General features: G+C 33.6%; 1 protein-coding gene across 1 annotated transcript in view; it reads left to right on the forward strand.

Annotated features, from left to right (window-relative positions):
- The window catches only part of DCC (DCC netrin 1 receptor), a 2,283,601-nt gene that overhangs the window by 2,143,064 nt on the left and 122,216 nt on the right, over nucleotides 1-18,321 (forward strand). The window contains exons 25-26 of the mRNA XM_044089014.1: nucleotides 3,374-3,490; nucleotides 18,247-18,321. The exon at nucleotides 18,247-18,321 is cut by the window's right edge and continues 75 nt beyond it. Coding sequence (XP_043944949.1) covers nucleotides 3,374-3,490; nucleotides 18,247-18,321 — 192 coding nt within the window. The remainder of the gene's footprint in view (nucleotides 1-3,373; nucleotides 3,491-18,246) is intronic.

Raw genomic sequence — 18,321 nt, forward strand, 5'->3', positions numbered from 1 at the left:
GATCCATGCCTTAAAATGTCTTCATCATCTATGGTTTCCAGGACCTCCCCAGGTGACTAGCAACAGCACCTCAGTGATGTGGTACATGTACAAGCAGGAGGGCACGCAGTTGTTCCCCCTATGTAGGCTGGCTATGATTGCTTGGAAGATGGCTCTTCAGTGGTCTTTAACCCTGCAAACTTCCTACAGTCTGTCAAAGTAAAACATACATAGAGGTAGACAGGCTGAATAAGACCAGGACAGAACCTTACAAGTGGAAATTGAATGAGAGGGGTCTTCCATGAATTGGTCTAGTTGTGGGAAAAATGGCAAGTAGATGTGTTTGCCTCCTTTCAGACAGACAACTCAACAGATTCTTCTCCAGGACTGCATGTAGACAGGCCCGAAAAACATATGTCATCTCATTTCCATGGATGGGGATGTTCTGTTATGCATTTCTACCCTTTCCACTGATATCCAAGGTAATTCTGAAGATTCAGAATGACTCTCCAAACTAATTATTGTAAACCCATTTATCTCTCCATATCTCAGGCAAAATTGATTTACATTTCTTATGCAATTGGCCAAGGGTAATTACCACAGGCTTGCTCTCAAGCTGGAGCTACTTACAAAAGATGGGGGAGTTTGATACATCCATTCTGAAACATATTCAGCTTACTGTAGTGATGATTACAGGCACCCCATTTTAGGGGCTGTGCAGCAGGTACTATAGAAGGCAAGACATCCTGCTACTAAAAAAATCTTATATTAGGAAGTGGAAGTATTTTCTAGTTAGGGTCCTGCTTATTGGCTAGACACTATCAGGAATTATGTAACATCGGTGTTTAAATATTTGTGAGAGCTACTAGCCTCTGGCTTTAAATACACCTCTACTGAGGTTTACTTTGTGGCCATTTCAGCATGTTTTCCCACAAATCCCCCACTGAAATATTACACTTGAGACAGCCCTTCCTGGGATATTAACTTTGTGCTGGAAAAGTTAACCACAACTCCATATGACACAACCCATAAAGCAGATGTAAGGTTTCATGAAAAACTTTCTCACTGCTCTGACATCTACAAGAAAAAAATATCTGAGTTGTAAGCTCTTATGGTAGGTAAACCCTATATGCTCTTTCTTTAAGATGGGGTCTCATTAAGAATACATCCCAGGGTTGTGTCAGAGTTTACTTTTAAATCAGCCCATCAATCTCTGAGGGTTCAATCTAGACCCTCAGAACCAGAGAGAAAGGACTCCACATGAAAAGGTAGCTTACATAATACTTTGACATTACCAAGTCTTTTAGCAAAGCTGATCAGTATTTATTTCTTCTGTTGGAACTAAGAAAGGACAACACACATCAAAAGACACTATTTCCAGATGGTTGTCCTTAGATATTGCCTTTATGTATGCCTATCATAGTAAACCAGTTCCAGGCAGTATCAAGGTTCAGTCTACCAGGGTCTTGTCTTCTTCAAAGTCATATTAGAAGGGGATGGTTTCTGGAAGCATTCAAGAGGAAGCTACATGGGCCTTTGTACATACTTTTACAAGTTATAACAAATTGGATTCCTTTTTCTATTTCCAGAACTGATTTTGCCAGGACCATTTTCCAGGGCCTCCTGTAGCCATATCCTTCCTCCTCCCAAGTTGAATAGTCTTTGATAATCAACTCATATAGCCTAAAGGCTATATCAGCAGTGGGAAGACTGAACATACTACAGGTATATAAGTAGCACTTACCATATCAGTAGATATTCAAATTCCTTACTGCTGATGTAGTCGTGCACATCCACCATCCCCTATAGCTGTATATAGCTTTTGTTGGAAAATAAGTTTGATGGTTATTTATTATTTGGATAGCTCAGGATGAGTATGCTACTTCTTGACTTTTTGGCAAGAAAGTCATGAAGATTTTCCACTCAGACTGATGATTTTCCTTCCTCAGGGCTGTTAAATCAGCAGTCAACGTAGAAGTCTGAGAGGGATCCAGAGATTTTGAAAGCTGTCTGGTTGTTGTGTTTGGGCAAGGCACAACCCAAATAGCCAAAGGCTAGTGCAGCAGTGAGGAATTTGAGTATCTATTGTCATTGGCAAGTACAACTTTCACAATTGCACTTTCTGACACATGAAAAGTGCTTACATTTTTGTGGTGCATGGAGAGCCACAATTATACTACAAAAATGGGAAAAAGTCTCATGCAACCTCTGTTAAGATTGGGTCTTATACTGTATATTGACAGCTGAGAGAGTTAGCCTACAAATTATAGATGAAACAGCTTTAAAAACTGTTAGATACTCTACTCTGCCATACCTGTCAACAAAAAGTGTGGCAGAATGAAGTGCCAAACAGATTTTAAAGCTGATTGTTCTTCCGATAGATACTTTCTTCCAGCTTGCTGTCTTTGTGAGAGCTCTGAAGTATTTTATCAGCTATCAAAGGCTTTGAAAGCCAGTAAAACACTTCACACTCTTACACTTTTTTCTTTTTTTCTCTTTTTTTTGCAAGTAGTAGTGCATGGAGCAGATAAAGCTCCATGAACTCCAAAGAATTATGATCAGAAAACCTATTATGTGTTCTCAATATGGTGTCCATGGTTTATTTCTCAAACTTCACTTTCAAGGTGAATTTTTTGGAATCTATGTCTCACACACATATTGAGTTGGTTATTATCAGAGATCCAGTCTTAAACCTCAATGTTAAGCACCTTTCAGTAGTGCTTTACTCCAGTCTTACTTTAGACCATAAACTCCAGCCACAATACAGGAGTGCATGGAAGGTAAAACATCTTTAAAAGCTGTAGCAGTCTTTATGCTGTCACATAAAATGAAAAACATATGCAGCAACACAAATTTTACTGCATTTTTAGTGTGTTAAAGGATCAAATGCACACTTTGGTTCTAGGTATTGTCTGTGATACAGTGTTTAATGTCTTATAGTTTTAAAAACTGAAAATGTACTTCTCAGTCTTACAGTTTCTTTCTGTCTTCCTCTCATAGTACAGTAGAGCAAAGAACTGCATGACAGCACAGCTTTCAAATCATTGAAAAGCAATTAACACATGTACATGTTTTTCTTTTTTTTCTTTCTTTCTGTCTTCACCTGCTGGTAAAGGGAGCATCTAAATCTCCATACTCTACAAAGATTATGATTGTGTTTTTTTATTATAACCAGTTGTATGTTTTTAAAATAGATGTCAGTGTTCAACTCTCAAGCTTTGTTTTATTCTGTTTATAAGATGAATTTATTGACATCCATTTTTCAAACTTGGTTATGCTCTCAGCACCTGAGTGAATCCTATATGTTATCAGTACTAAGTGCTAATATCTTTTCCATAATATTGAGTTTTGTCAGATTTTACATAACTGATTTATTTCTTTATCTGATTTAAAGGTCATGAAGCAGAGGAAGTAGGAAGTGCCATGTCCACGCTGGAACGCTCTCTTGCAGCTCGAAGAGCAACACGTGCCAAGCTTATGATTCCAATGGATTCACAGTCTGCCAACCCACGTATGTAGCAGTTGTGTCTCTTTCACTTAACTGTTCTGTTTTTCTGTGTCATACTGCTTGTCATAGATGGCTTTATCCAAATGTTCAGCTTGAATGTACTATTTGCCATCTCACCAAGGACAGTGCCTTTTAGCTCAGTGTCTTAGAATCCTCTCTTACCAGCAATACCTTCCAGGAACTGAACTGAGAAAGGTGGATGGATTCCTTAGAAGGCAGTGGTTATAGGTCTGCTCTTAGCTATACCGTGCAGAGTGTATATGGGTGCATATTGAGCCAGTCATATCTCAAGGTAGCAGTGTTTATTTACTATACACTCTTAAGAAAGAAGTAGATAGATGGTGCAAAGGTGGCTGCTGCCTTGGATACAGGCTGGTAAGGAGTGAGATTCTACTGTTTGGCTGGACCTGAGTACATTTTCATTATTTATTTAATCAGAGTTGAAACTGCAGCTGCTTTGACATGCATATTACAAACTGCTATGAGGAGCTACTGTAGTTTTTTGCTAAAGCTTCTGAAAGGTGTCCTCCATTTTGAAGGACTGTCTTTTTTTTCTTCATTCTCCATTTTGAAGGACTTTTTTTTCTTGGTCCTCAACTCTGAAGAACTGTTTTTTTGCTGTTCCTGTCTGGTTAGGGTAACCCTAATATGAAGATTGCCCAGGGTGCCAAAGCTCTGTTAAGGCCAGTCACTTCATAATTGTTAGTAATATTTAGAACAACAGTGAGAACCAAAGAACCCTAGTCCATGTCCTAATATATTAATTAGTGTCAGTGATAGGATGTTAAAGTCTATATTCTCCCAGTGCTACTAGTAATAGTAGCAGCAACTTGTCATTCTGATCTAAGAGAAAGGCTGGCATCAATCCACTGCAAATAGGAAGTTAGAATGTCAAACGGGGAACTGGCTGGTGTACAGTATAACTCATTAACTCCTCTTGTTTAAAAATCAGTGAAGGTCATTGACCACAGAATATTATCAAAGTTAAAGAAGTACTGTTACCAAAATGTTATATAATGCAAAACCTACATTTAGTAGCCATGGCTGTAATATAGTATTTGGGAGAATTTCTTGAAGAAGTGTTATACAAATCATGGTTTAGTTTCAGAAAGAAAGATTACCCTTGGGGGTGGAGCCTGAATGTATTTTAGAACTCCATATAACTAGTTAAATAAGACAGGAAAAAATATTCTTTTTTTTCTACAAAGTATAAAATCTTATAGATAAAGGACTCATTTACATAATTAGAAACTTTGATGAAGTTTTACAAATAATTTCCTGTCAAAAAGCTTGGAGATATATTCACTTGTTAAAATGAGCAATTCAAAGAATTCTCACCAGGATGCTGCCTTAAAGAAGGAACTACAACAGATGGCATCTACCCTGCAGGAGTTGTCTTTGAAGATGGATGATTTTAAAGAGAACCTGGAAAATCTTAAAACAAGCAGTCAAAAACAGGCTGACACCCTCTAGGAAATGCTACAACAACACCAGACAAGGATAACAGGAATAGAGGTTTCTCTAAATGACTTAGAAAGCAGATTTAAGGAAGAGGAAACACAGAAAGAACTGCTTCTTAAACAAAACACTTGGTTGGTTAATAAAGTAGATGACTTGAAAAATAGGGAGAGGAGAAATAACATCAGGATTTTTGGATTACCTGAAAACACAGAAGGTGAGGACATTATTTCCTTTTTATCAAGCTGGATCCCTGACTTTTTAAATTTAAAAGAAGGATTTTCCTTTGGCATTGAAAGGGCACACAGAGCTATTGGGAAACCTGCCACTAACTCAAACTCTCCTCCTAGGTCAATAATTATCAAATTTCTTTCATACTTGGACAAGGAACTAATTTTAAGATCTGCTTGAAGGAAGGCACCTCTAAAATATAAACAGAGCCTGATAAGATTTGATAATGACTATTCATGTAGAATAATGGAACAAAGGAAAAAAGTGTGGCCAATGATAAAGTTTCTGAAACAAAATAACACCAAGGCACAACTTGCATATCCAGCTAAGATGAGAATACTGCATGCCAACGAGATGAGGACTTTTATTGACTTAGAGGAAGCCTCTTCATTTATTAAAACTAATAATGTGGTTACTTTACCAGAAGATATGGATTGGATGCCACCTTCTCTCAAGAGAACAAAAGAAACAAATGTCTGGACAGATGTCAAAAAGAAAAAGCAAAAGACTGATACCGTTACAGCCAAATCTCTCAAAGCATCTACTATGATATGAATTGTTTTAACATTACTTTAAAGCACCAAGTTTACTGCTTGGAATTTTAAAACAAAGATAACTAACTACTGGAATCTTTATTTATCTATATTTTTGAAAATAGATGACACATGAGAGTTTTCTCATTACCTCGGGTATGTAAACCAGGGTACTTTTCTTTCACAGAAGGAGGGTTATATAGCACATAAAATATTTATACTGTAAATCAACATACATGGTATATGTGTATTTTCTCGTAATTTTCTCTTTTCTTTCTCTCTTCTCTCTTTTTTCATTATTTCTTTTAACTGCATCTTGTCTCCCTTTCTAAATTCTCTCCTATTTACTATACTAATATACTCTGTATATAGTTAATAACTCACTATCTATACATAGATAAATCTTCTTCTTTTGGCTTTTGTCTAAAATAATCTAGTTTTAAGGTAGACTAATTGGAATAGTGAACTTAATTAATTGTTATTACAATATTTATTAGATTAATGATAGTCACTGTTATGCTTATTGGGATTGGGGACATGTTTGTGATTAACTCTGAAATGTTCCATTCATGTACATATGTCCTTTGAATTATTTCCTTTTTGTATTAACAAATACATAAAAAAGGAGGGAAAATGTACTGTTGGTTAATAGAAGTGAAGCTTTCTTCACATTCTATTTGCGTTGCCATAGCAACAGTAAACACTTGCTGCAGTTTCTAAGGACACTGTGAATCTGCAAAGTGCATTTAGCCTCACAGATAACAAATAATAAGAAAAAGTAATGTTCATAGGTTCATAGATTAGTACTAAGCTAACTGCTCTTGCGAGCCATTTTAAGCCTAGCCAATTATCCCTTGTGAGACTTGAACCGCACACCTTGTGTTTGTAAGGCAAACACCTTAACCATTAGGCCACCTTCCCAACCCTACCCTTAGTTATTAAAATGAAAACAACCTAAACAAGGTAAAATAAATACATAATAGGATTATTTGTAAATATGTTATGATTTATTTTATTTTATTTATTTTACATTTGTTGACCGGGCAAGTCTAACTGGATACATGTCCATTTTCAGTAGAGGCCCAGAAGATAAGCTCCAAAAACACAATTACAAAAATGTTGGCCCAGTACAATAATGTAATAAATGATAATAGTAAAATACCTTACTAACAATCTTAGCACAAACACTAAATAAAACGTTATGCATTAGTATGATGTTTCTTTATACATTAGCTTAAATTTCAAGATCATGGACTCTTTAGTTATAAAGGAGAAAGACTGGAGTTAATACAGAAGAGTTAAAAGAGAGCAGTATCCAGTAAATAAAAAGATGGTGAACTAGTCGGGTTTTACATATTCCTGGAAACACAACTGAAATGTTCCCATACTACATGTGCACTGAAATGTAGCTGCCTGATTAAAAAGTATTACTCACTTTAACATGCTGATTTCACAAACTGTCTGCACTGTAAAAGTTACATTTTATATGTTACTTGAAATTGTCAGTCTCTAGAGCATATGAAAAGTTACATATTACTTTTTGCAACATGTTATCTTTGCAGTTACCTCACACTCTGTACAAACTCACTTGGTAACTGATAGCTATTCATTTAAAATATAAGTTTAAATATTAAATGTGCTCTTGAAATGCTATTAACATTTTGACAAAATATAATCTGAACTGTAAAATGAAAGACTTGAAAGAAGTGAAGTAATGCATAGATTTCAAAGACAGTTCTTGACACTACAGTTGTTGTTGTTGTGTCTTTCGGCTTTTTCCCGGTCTTCTGCTGTGGTGCAGCGGTAGCGTTGTTGCTATTTGATTAATACTTATCTAAGGTAAGTCTTGATTACCATATAGGTACCTTCACATTCATTCTAGACCTGATGTGATTACCTATTCTGGAAGCAGGAGGTGCCCTATGCAGGATGGGAATTGTCAGGGTGATCATAGTTCATTCTTAGACTCTGCTTTGTAAATCTATAAATATGTAAAAGCACTGCACACTAGAATGCAGGGCACCTTTACTCAGAGTCAGGATACCACTGATAAGCCATGTCTTTTCATAAGTGTAAGCTGAAGTTGGTGAGCTGAAGAGTGGGAAAATAAAGGAGACAGTACACCTACAGTAAATTCATATTTCATTGGTAATCACTCATTGTCTCCTGTAGAGTCCTTTTAGTCAAATTATTTTAGTAATAATCTATTTGTTGTTGGCTTATTTAGTGTATGCTCCTCTGTTGCATTTAATTTATCCAAAATGGCATACCTGACATATTTGGGATCTCTTAAGGGTAACTAAATATTGGATATTTTCTAAGTCAACATAATAATTGTTTACACTACTAACATTCCATCCTGATATGTAAAATACTATAGAACAATAATAGAATAATATAGAATTTCATATCTCTTTTAAGAAAATTCTCCGTATAATAATTTAACATGTGGAGCTCAGTTGATATTGTTGGTTAAAGGTATGAATGATAATCCAATAGATCTATCTTTATCTATTGGATTAGGAATGACTTTCATTCCATGTTTAATGGGAAATTCATATTTACTTGTATTTGATACTTTAGAATTAATGTTTTATAGAAGTACTTTTTTAAAGCCTGACCAGAATTTTACCCTACTTATTTTTAAAGAAGAAAGAACATTAAATTACACTCCCAAGTTTACACACATAAAATAACATCCAATGCTATCAGAGAATATGGTATAACTACTATAATCAAAATAAAAAAAAAGAAGCAAAAAGTTTCTTCCAACAAATGGATTTAACATTCTTATCATTAAATACCAATGGCTTAAGTAATGCAAATAAAAGATCAAACTTACTAAAATATTTAAATCTAAATAAGGCACAAGTAGTATTTCTCCAGGAAATGCATTTTAAGTCTAATGATAGCTTTATTTGGAATCCTAAGGACTATACAGTCTTAGCTCAATCCTCCTATAGAACAAAGACAAAAGGAATATCAATTCTCTGGAAAAAAAACATAATCACTCCAAAAGTTATTTATAAATATGAAGACAAAGAAGGTCTACTAGCATTTGTTATAATTAAATTTAATAACAGAATATGGACCTTAGCTAATCTATGAGGGTGGCCTAATGGTTAAAGTGTTTGCCTTACAAACACAAGGTACAGGTTTTGAATCTCACAGGGGATAACTGGCTAGGCTTAAAATGGCCCACAAGGGCAGTTAGCCTAGTACTAACCTATGAACCTGTGAACCTATAGGAATTGGTGCATGAACGGTTAAAAAACACCTAGATTTTATTTCCAACAATTATAAAGGAAACCTTATATTGGGAGGAGAATTTAATTGTACCTTAGAAGCTTCTGAAACCACCAAGAAGTCTTCTTGCATAGCAACTATTTCAAAATCCTTAAAAAATGGATTGATTCATTTCATTTAATAGACACTTTTGAAGTAAAAGATGATAAATCCTTATTATTTTCCCATAAAGACCATGGATTTGGAACACAAACCAGAACAGACAAATTATTCGTAGTTCAAGATTTACAAACAAAAATCCTCAACTTCTCAATAGTTCCATGCCCCTTCTCAGATCATGACTCTCTAATAATGAAGCTCCAAATAGAGTTTAAACCTTTAATCCTCTTAACTAGAATTCCATCATATATCACGAAAATTAAAGAATTCAGGCCTTTGCTGTTGTCAGAAGTACAATTATTTCTTGAAATTAATAATACAACAGAAATCAGTAGAGTCATGGTTTGGGACTCATTAAAAGCGTATTTATTTGTAAGACCCTTAGCTGGTACAAAAACAAAGTTAGAGAGTGGGAATATGAATCATTAGACTTGCAAACCAGACTCTTGACAGCAAAATCTAAAAAAAAATCAGAATTGTTCAGAAATCAAAAAAGAAATAGAGGAATTAAATAAAAAATATAATAAAATTCTAACACACAAAACTTGTTTAGCCTTGGAAAAATTAAAAATAAAGTCATTAGCCACCTCCCCCAAATATCTACATAACTTATCTGCAAGAGTTAAAATGCAATCTAAAGCAAATAACATTAGTAGTATATATCATGAAAAGAAAGGGGAAAAAGTATCTGATATAGGAGACATCCTTGAAGAATTTTGGTTCCATTATATGGAACACTTCAAAAAAGAAGATTTAGATACCAACCAAATAAACTTAGATACAAACCTTATCAATATAAAAAAAAAATTCTGAAAACTTAAAAATAGACCTACAAAAACCTACATCCTACAAAGAAATTGTTGACAAGATAAAAGAAAGTAAATCTAACAAACCTCCAAGGATAGATGGTATAATTACGGAAATTTACAAACTCTGCCCTTCAACAGTAATCTCCCTTTTTCATAGAACTTTGCTAGAAGTCCAGTCAGAAGCAAAAATACTACCCTCATGGAAATATTCTCTCATAACACCAATTCTAAAAGATAATAAACCGTCAGACTTTTGCACCTCATGCAGACCTATATCATTACTGAATAATGATTACAAAATATTCATGTCAATCCTAGCTAACAGAATGAAAAGCCCACTTTCAAAGACAATTAATAATGATCAAACTGGATTTTTATGTAACAGGCACACACATGATAACATTAAAAGGATACTTACTCTTATAGACTATGTGGATAAAGAAGATAGAGAAACACTTGTTATCGGATTAGACATAGAAAAAGCCTTTGATTCCCTGGGAATATCTGTTTAAAACTTTAGCATTATTTGAATTTCCTCCTCCCTTCATCGTATTACTAAAAAACATATATATTAATAACTTAGGCTACATTAAATTAGGTCCTTTCACCTCAGAATCTATCCATATAACGAAAGGTACTAAACAAGGATGCCCCCTTTCTCCTATTTTATTTGCTTTGGCTATAGAAATAATTGCAGAAGTAATACGCAATAATCCAAGAATAAATGGAATAGAAGTCTATGTACATATCTAAAATAATGCTTTTTGCTGATGATATTTTATTAACCCTATCAAACTCCAGAGAGTTATTAGGAGAGCTAGAAGAAGTAGTGGAGAAATTTTATAAGATTTCAGGTCCACACTTTAATACATCAAAATCAAAATTTCTATTTTTAAATAAGAAAAAAGAACTACAAGTTATAGATAAATTCATCATAGGAAAACAAGAACTTAGGAATAGTGTTATGTAAAAATATAAATGAAACAATATTAATAAATTATAAAAACATTATTGAAACAATAAAAAATATATATAGAAACGTGGAACAAAATTATATTAACTTTTGAAGACATATTGCAATTAATAAAAATGGTCTTATTGACAAAAATACTATATATAGCATTAACAATACAGTTAATTCCTGAAAGATGCATTCTTAAAGAAATAAACTCATGTTTAATAAAATGTTTATGGTATCCCAAAAAGAATAGAGGAGCTCTAACTCATCACATTAGACCCTGGAAACAAGGAGGATTGAACTTCCCAGAAACAGAAACATATATAAAAGCATCTGTGCTTAAAACTACAATAGACTGGATAAACCCAAATTATTTTGCCAACTGGAAAGAATTAACAATGGCTATATTAACAAATTAATTTAATCTGTTAAAAAATGTTTAATAGTAGTCAAATTAAACAAACCCTGGTACATACTATGCATAAGTACACAGTATAATATAACAAAACCTTCTAAAACAACACTGATTAATCATTACATCAATTCCGTTAGAAAACTTATCAATGCATACATAGATCTAAAACTTTGGTTTGACCTTTTAACCCCATTTGCCATCACTAAGAACTTTCCTCACAACATATATAGGGAAACAATAACCTCCTAGGAACAAAATGTATTCTTATGCTGGTTTCAATGTCTAAATAAATTAAATGTTTTAGATATACATATGATAAAAACTATCAAAAAAGCAACACTACCAAGGGCAAGTGGTGTAAACCAACAAAATACAAATCTGAATAAAAGATGGTAGTAATTGATTTGTTCTTAATTGTTTTTAATTATTTGTTGGCCTTCATTGGTTAACTGTTTTGATGTATTTTATTTAATGGGAGTTGTTTTTTCTCGTCTTTTTTATGTATGGTCTGAAGAAGCATGAATTAGTGTGAAAGCGCTTACCATTTATTAAATCGTGGATTTATCTGAGATTTTTATAGCTGTGGCATGGTGTTTTCATCTTTTATTCAGATATGATAAAAACTGCTTACAATATTCCAACACAGGACTGGTTAACCTTACAAAGCATTCTAATGTACACTCAAGATGTATGCAGATTAATTAATAATTCCTCATTTAAAGATATTCCAAATCTAATAAGTTTTCTGTATGAATTTTTATATAATAGTTGTGAAAAGAAAAATTCCATTTCAAATCTATATGAAGAGTTAATAACATATAAAACAATTCCCAAACAATCATACTGACAGTTCGTAACAAAAGGTCAGTCATTGCAGTTAACAGAAGAAATTAAAAGTAACATCTTACTATCAGTTAATTGCACTTCTAACACACAGTACTGGAAAATATTTAACTGGAAATACTTACATAGAGCATTTTTAACATCAGATAGAATTAAAAAGATCAGTACTACTACAAATGGTTTTGCTGGAGGTGTGAAAAGTCAAATAAAGCAGACTGGATTTATATTTTTTTGAAGGTAATAAAATTAAATCATATTGGAATGGAATCAATAATTTTTACAAGCTTTATTTAATGAATCCTTTACCTTAACTTAAGTATTGATAATACTAAATGTAAATGAAGGTCCCTACCTGAATAAGACAAATATGTATTTGTTATGGACAATACTTGCTATATCTAAGAAATGCGTAACCAGAAGGTGGAATTCAAATACACCCCTGACCTTGGAAGAATTCTACATGTTACTAAAGACAACTGCATTGATGGAAATAAAAATCAAAGAACTACGAATCTATCCCAGGCCATTGGTAAATAATCCTTGGAAGAAAGTTATATCTTTGTTGGACACTCTGCAGTAATCAATATTGTATCTCTGATAACTGATCTGTTAATTCTATATTTAATAACATACAGTGTATATAATTGAAAGTCAGGGTATTGTAAATATTGTATATAGTTGTTTAAAATTATATTTAAAAATATTATGTAAATGTTATTTTAATTGAAAATAAAAAAAGCATTTGAGAAAAAAGAATGATTACCCTTGAACACAAATGTGAAAACCCACACACTGTTTTTTTTTTTTATGAAGTGGTTTATGTACCACCCTAATCACTCACCACCAAACAACTTCAAATGAAATAATTCCCTCTTGGGTCACTGAGATGTGAAGCAAATATATGTTCAGTTATGGTGGTATTGCATATTTCAAATTATTGTATATTATACAGAGGCTTATGTCACACAAGACGTGCATTGGATTATAAATCCTTATCTCCTGTGACTTCCTTAATGTAGTGTTAGAAATGCAGCAGATGCATGTAAAATAAAATCAGTGCTTGCTAACAATGAATTAAAAATAAATGGAAAATAAATGTAATTTATGTTTTCTCACTGAGCAACAGTTTTGCATTCAGGCAACAAAAACAATCATTTTAACCTTCCCTTATTTAACTGAAACAGTATAACCTAGTTAGCATACATCACAGCAAACTCAATACATTTTAACAGCATAACAGTGCCCAATTTGTAGGCAGAAGCCCAGGTAACTTCCAGCAATGTAATCATTTTGGCCTTTCACACTGCTAAAAAGTGGAAATCACAAAGGTAACCTTTGCTGGCATGCATATATTTTGCCACCCAGCAGCAAAAAGGATATTTTCAGTTCCAAAATGGGTAGCAAAAAACTGCTCGGGTAATACTAGACTGACCCATGCCCCTGAACTAGATATTATGAATAATTAATTAAACTGATTAAATAAATAGAAAAGCGTTGTTGTGTGTGTGTGTGTGTGTGTGTGTGTGTGTGTGTGTGTGTGTGTGTGTGTGTGTGTGTGTGTGTGTGTGTTCATTCAGCATCATGTACTTAAAGCAGTAATAAAAGACAAATTTCCAAGCACAATAAGATATGCATCAGACCGACAAAACTGTTCAACTATGATAATGTTCTTTTTTTACCCAAGCCAATAAAATAAGTAAATGTAAATAATAGCTGCATAATCCATGGAACTGTAGTAATGTATCGTGTTCAAATGTGGGTGACAAAGGCATTTATTGACACAAAGATTTGAAGTGTGGTCACCGTCACTTTACCTTTGTGACTATTACATGACATTGAAGAATAAATACTTGTAGTCGACACATTGCTGTAATGAACCATAACTCTCTGAATGTTCTCCATTGAATCAATCTGAAAACTGTAGCCTTCTCATATGAACAAATCATATTACTGAAGGGTCTGCATATTTGTAGTAAATGTTTCTTTGGTAAGGAGCTGTAGTACTGGCACTGCCTTGCACATGAGGAAATACACATTTATACTCCATACTCAGTTTATTTTTTGTTTGCTGTCCAGATATCTCCATATTTCACTTATCCGAACTACTACTACTTGAAATAGCAGTGGTTTTGTTTTCCTCATGTGACTCGTGCTGTTAGGACATTAAACAATACTGATAAATTTGTCTTCTACAGTTTATTAACAACAGCTGCCATTTACCAACAAAGTTGCTATCCTTTAGAGTGGAAAACACTGTGCTCCTTTCGCTGTTTATAGTCATATGAAATAAATATCCATTTGTTTGCACATTTACAGTGGTTAATAGAGGTAAGACTTAAAATGTTAACTTTAACACTAAAGTTGGGAGGAAGGGTGTGCAGTCAAAAGAGGCTACAGAGTTTATAAATTTTATCAAGTCTGTATCTTTACTTTTCAACTCTGTGTGTAACATGAGGTTTTACACTGTACATTAATAAATAATGGAAAGCCTTGATATTCTAATTTTGGTAGATGCATTATAGATTTTTTTGTTCAGTCCTAAACTGACAGCTTTAATTATTTGAGTTAAACTGGAAAAGTATAGCTGAAACATTTTGTGCTTGTTCAATATCTATGAGCTTTAGAACGATTTCTGTGAGGGACAGGATTTTGCAAAGCTAGTCTACCAGTTTGTTCAACTGAGATACCATACAAGCCTGAAAATTGAAACAGATATGTACATGCTGATATTTATCAAAATGTATCAAATAAAGAATGTCAGCAGATAAATTTTGGCCCTAGAAAAAAAAATCTCCCTAGTTAAAAAGGTCAGATGTCAGGTCAAATCATCTTGGTAATTTGAGAGCATGAATCCCAAAGAATATACCTTTCATACACCAGCTATTTAATGAGAAGCATTTTCAAAACAGATATCTCTACCTGATTCCCAAGGCATGTCAATGTGTTTAAAATGCATTTGGAGTAAAGAGATTTTGAACAGAGCCACTATCACAATATCTGCATAATGGTATCCTTTACATTGTACAGATAATTATAACTTTGCCAGACACCAGATTTTACTACCATGACTATATTTCAGTATACCTATACAACACTAATACTTATATTTTAGGGCAAAATATGGTCCCACAGTTTATTCATTTTTTATCTAGTTGCTATCACTAACTACCTACCTATGTCATGTTATGCTGCTGTTTGTTTGAAGTCCTGTATCTTTTCCAATATATATATATATATATATATATATATATATATATATATATATATGTGTGTGTGTGTGTGTGTGTGTGTGTGTGTGTGTGTGTATACATACACACACATATATATGTACATATACATGTGTGTGTGTGTGTGTGTGTGTGTGTGTGTGTGTGTGTGTGTGTGTGTGTGTGTGTGTGTATATCTGTGCGTGTGCATTTATATATACATATACGCACACACATACATATATATATATATATATATATATATATATATATATATTTTTTTTTTTTTTTTTTCTTTGCATATATACATTGTACTCCAGATTGGCAGTAATACACAGAATCCTATTCCAGTAATTCTGGCAACCATAACTTGGCCACTAAACATTTTGAAATATAAGAATAACCCCTCTCCCTTTTTTCCCCAAACAGTCAGTGCTGAACCAGATTTAAAACTTCTTGTTTTTATTTATGTTACAATGAAACATATCAACTTCACATAAATCTAAAACAAGCCAATGTTATGACTTAAAATATATATATTCTCATTAACTCTGCTGCCACTATAGCACCGTGTACTATAGAGGTGTTAGCATCTTCAAACCTGTGTACACACAATTCATCATGTAGCTGTCAAACGAATCTGCATCACAGAGAGAGATGGGCAGTATGATGTGATTTGTACAACAGCATTATTGTAGGTAACATTATGATGTGGTTTGTACAATGGCATTATTGTAGGTAACATTATGATGTGGTTTGTACAATGGCATTATTGTAGGTAACATTATGATGTGGTTTGTACAATGGCATTATTGTAGGTAACATTATGATGTGGTTTGTACAATGGCATTATTGTAGGTAACATTATGATGTGGTTTGTACAATGGCATTATTGTAGGTAACATTATGATGTGGTTTGTACAATGGCATTATTGTAGGTAACATTATGATGTGGTTTGTACAATGGCATTATTGTAGGTAACATTATGATGTGGTTTGTACAATGGCATTATTGTAGGTAACATTATGATGTGGTTTGTACAATGGCATTATTGTAGGTAACATTATGATGTGGTTTGTGCAATGGCATTATTGTAGGTAACATTATGATGTGGTTTGTGCAATGGCATTATTGTAGGTAACATTATGATGTGGTTTGTACAATGGCATTATTGTAGGTAACATTATGATGTGGTTTGTACAATGGCATTATTGTAGGTAACATTATGATGTGGTTTGTGCAATGGCATTATTGTAGGTAACATTATGATGTGGTTTGTACAATGGCATTATTGTAGGTAACATTATGATGTGGTTTGTGCAATGGCATTATTGTAGGTAACATTATGATGTGGTTTGTGCAATGGCATTATTGTAGGTACCATTATGATGTGGTTTGTACAATGGCATTATTGTAGGTAACATTATGATGTGGTTTGTACAATGGCATTATTGTAGGTAACATTATGATGTGGTTTGTGCAATGGCATTATTGTAGGTAACATTATGATGTGGTTTGTACAATGGCATTATTGTAGGTAACATTATGATGTGGTTTGTACAATGGCATTATTGTAGGTAACATTATGATGTGGTTTGTACAATGGCATTATTGTAGGTAACATTATGATGTGGTTTGTACAATGGCATTATTGTAGGTAACATTATGATGTGGTTTGTACAATGGCATTATTGTAGGTAACATTATTCTTTTTCTTTAAAATAACACCAGTTTGGAATAGCAGCATACCATAGAAGAGTCACTCATAATTTTAGCTATCGTTCTAGAGTTCTAGCTTAATCCTTTGGGCTCTGCCATTGTAACAAACCATTATCAGAACTTCCTGTCTGCTGAAATTCTGAGGACTCTAAATATAGTCTCAGAATAGTAGAATTGAATCAAAACCTGGACTTCGGAGTAATGGGACTGTCAGTTCATAGCTTTAGTAATGTACATAAAATGACCACAGAATCCCACTTCTACATCTACCTCATTGTAATTAGTTGGTTGATTATTTATTTATTTATGTTTGCATTTATTCCTTTTTTGAGGATGTTGCGGGAATGGAGCACAAGGGTTCATTTTCATCTACACCCTATTTTTAATTTATAAACTCAGTATGCAGGAAGAAGAGGTAGTTGACATTCAGGCGTGCATTTTCATTTGATAGAACTAAAGCAGCATGTTAGGCTACTTCTTTTTCCTGGACTGCTGCAAGACTCTGTCAAGTTAGTGATCTGGAAGACTAGTTTTCCTTGCCCCTTCAATTACAGAGCACTGAAGTTAATGACCTTTTCACTTGTCAGCCTGGAAGAACCCCCCCCCCCCCAAAAAAAAAAAACAAAGACAAGAGGTCCTAATGGAAATGTTGCATGCATTTGAAGACAGTGCATTTAACAATTATCTTTAAAGGGTCGCTTATTGTTCCCATACTTTATTCATTAGTACTTCTCACTGACTTGTTTTATTTTATTTATTTATTATTTCCACAAGTGTTATGGTTAAGTATGACTAGCTGGTATTCATGCAGTTTCCTTTCAAATGACTGTGTTGTAATAAATAAATCGCAGGGCAGAGCAGGGCCATACTCAGTTTGTCCACTGTAGTATGTTCTGAAACACAAAGATCCCTATCAAGTGTGTTCAGTCTCACACAGTTTATGGAAAATTAGCTAAATGGACCTTGTATTACTGTCTACCATGCATTGAGCAAACATGTTTAATTTACATGAAAATAGAAACATAGATATGTAAACATAATGGGATAATAGAATGGGAATGCTCTTTATAGAAATAAGAAACCATGTTATTCTTTTTGTCATGTTTTGAATGAATCTGTTTGCAGTATTATAGTACAGAAATCACTTGTGAACACTTCTTTATTGCTTTTGATTTTTACAGCTGTTGTAAGTGCCATCCCAGTGCCAACATTAGAGAGTGCCCAGTACCCAGGAATTTTGCCATCGCCAACATGCG

The sequence above is a fragment of the Protopterus annectens genome, chromosome 1.part1, assembly GCF_019279795.1.
Source record: "Protopterus annectens isolate FY-2018-M chromosome 1.part1, PAN1.0, whole genome shotgun sequence".
Taxonomy (NCBI): domain Eukaryota; kingdom Metazoa; phylum Chordata; order Ceratodontiformes; family Protopteridae; genus Protopterus; species Protopterus annectens.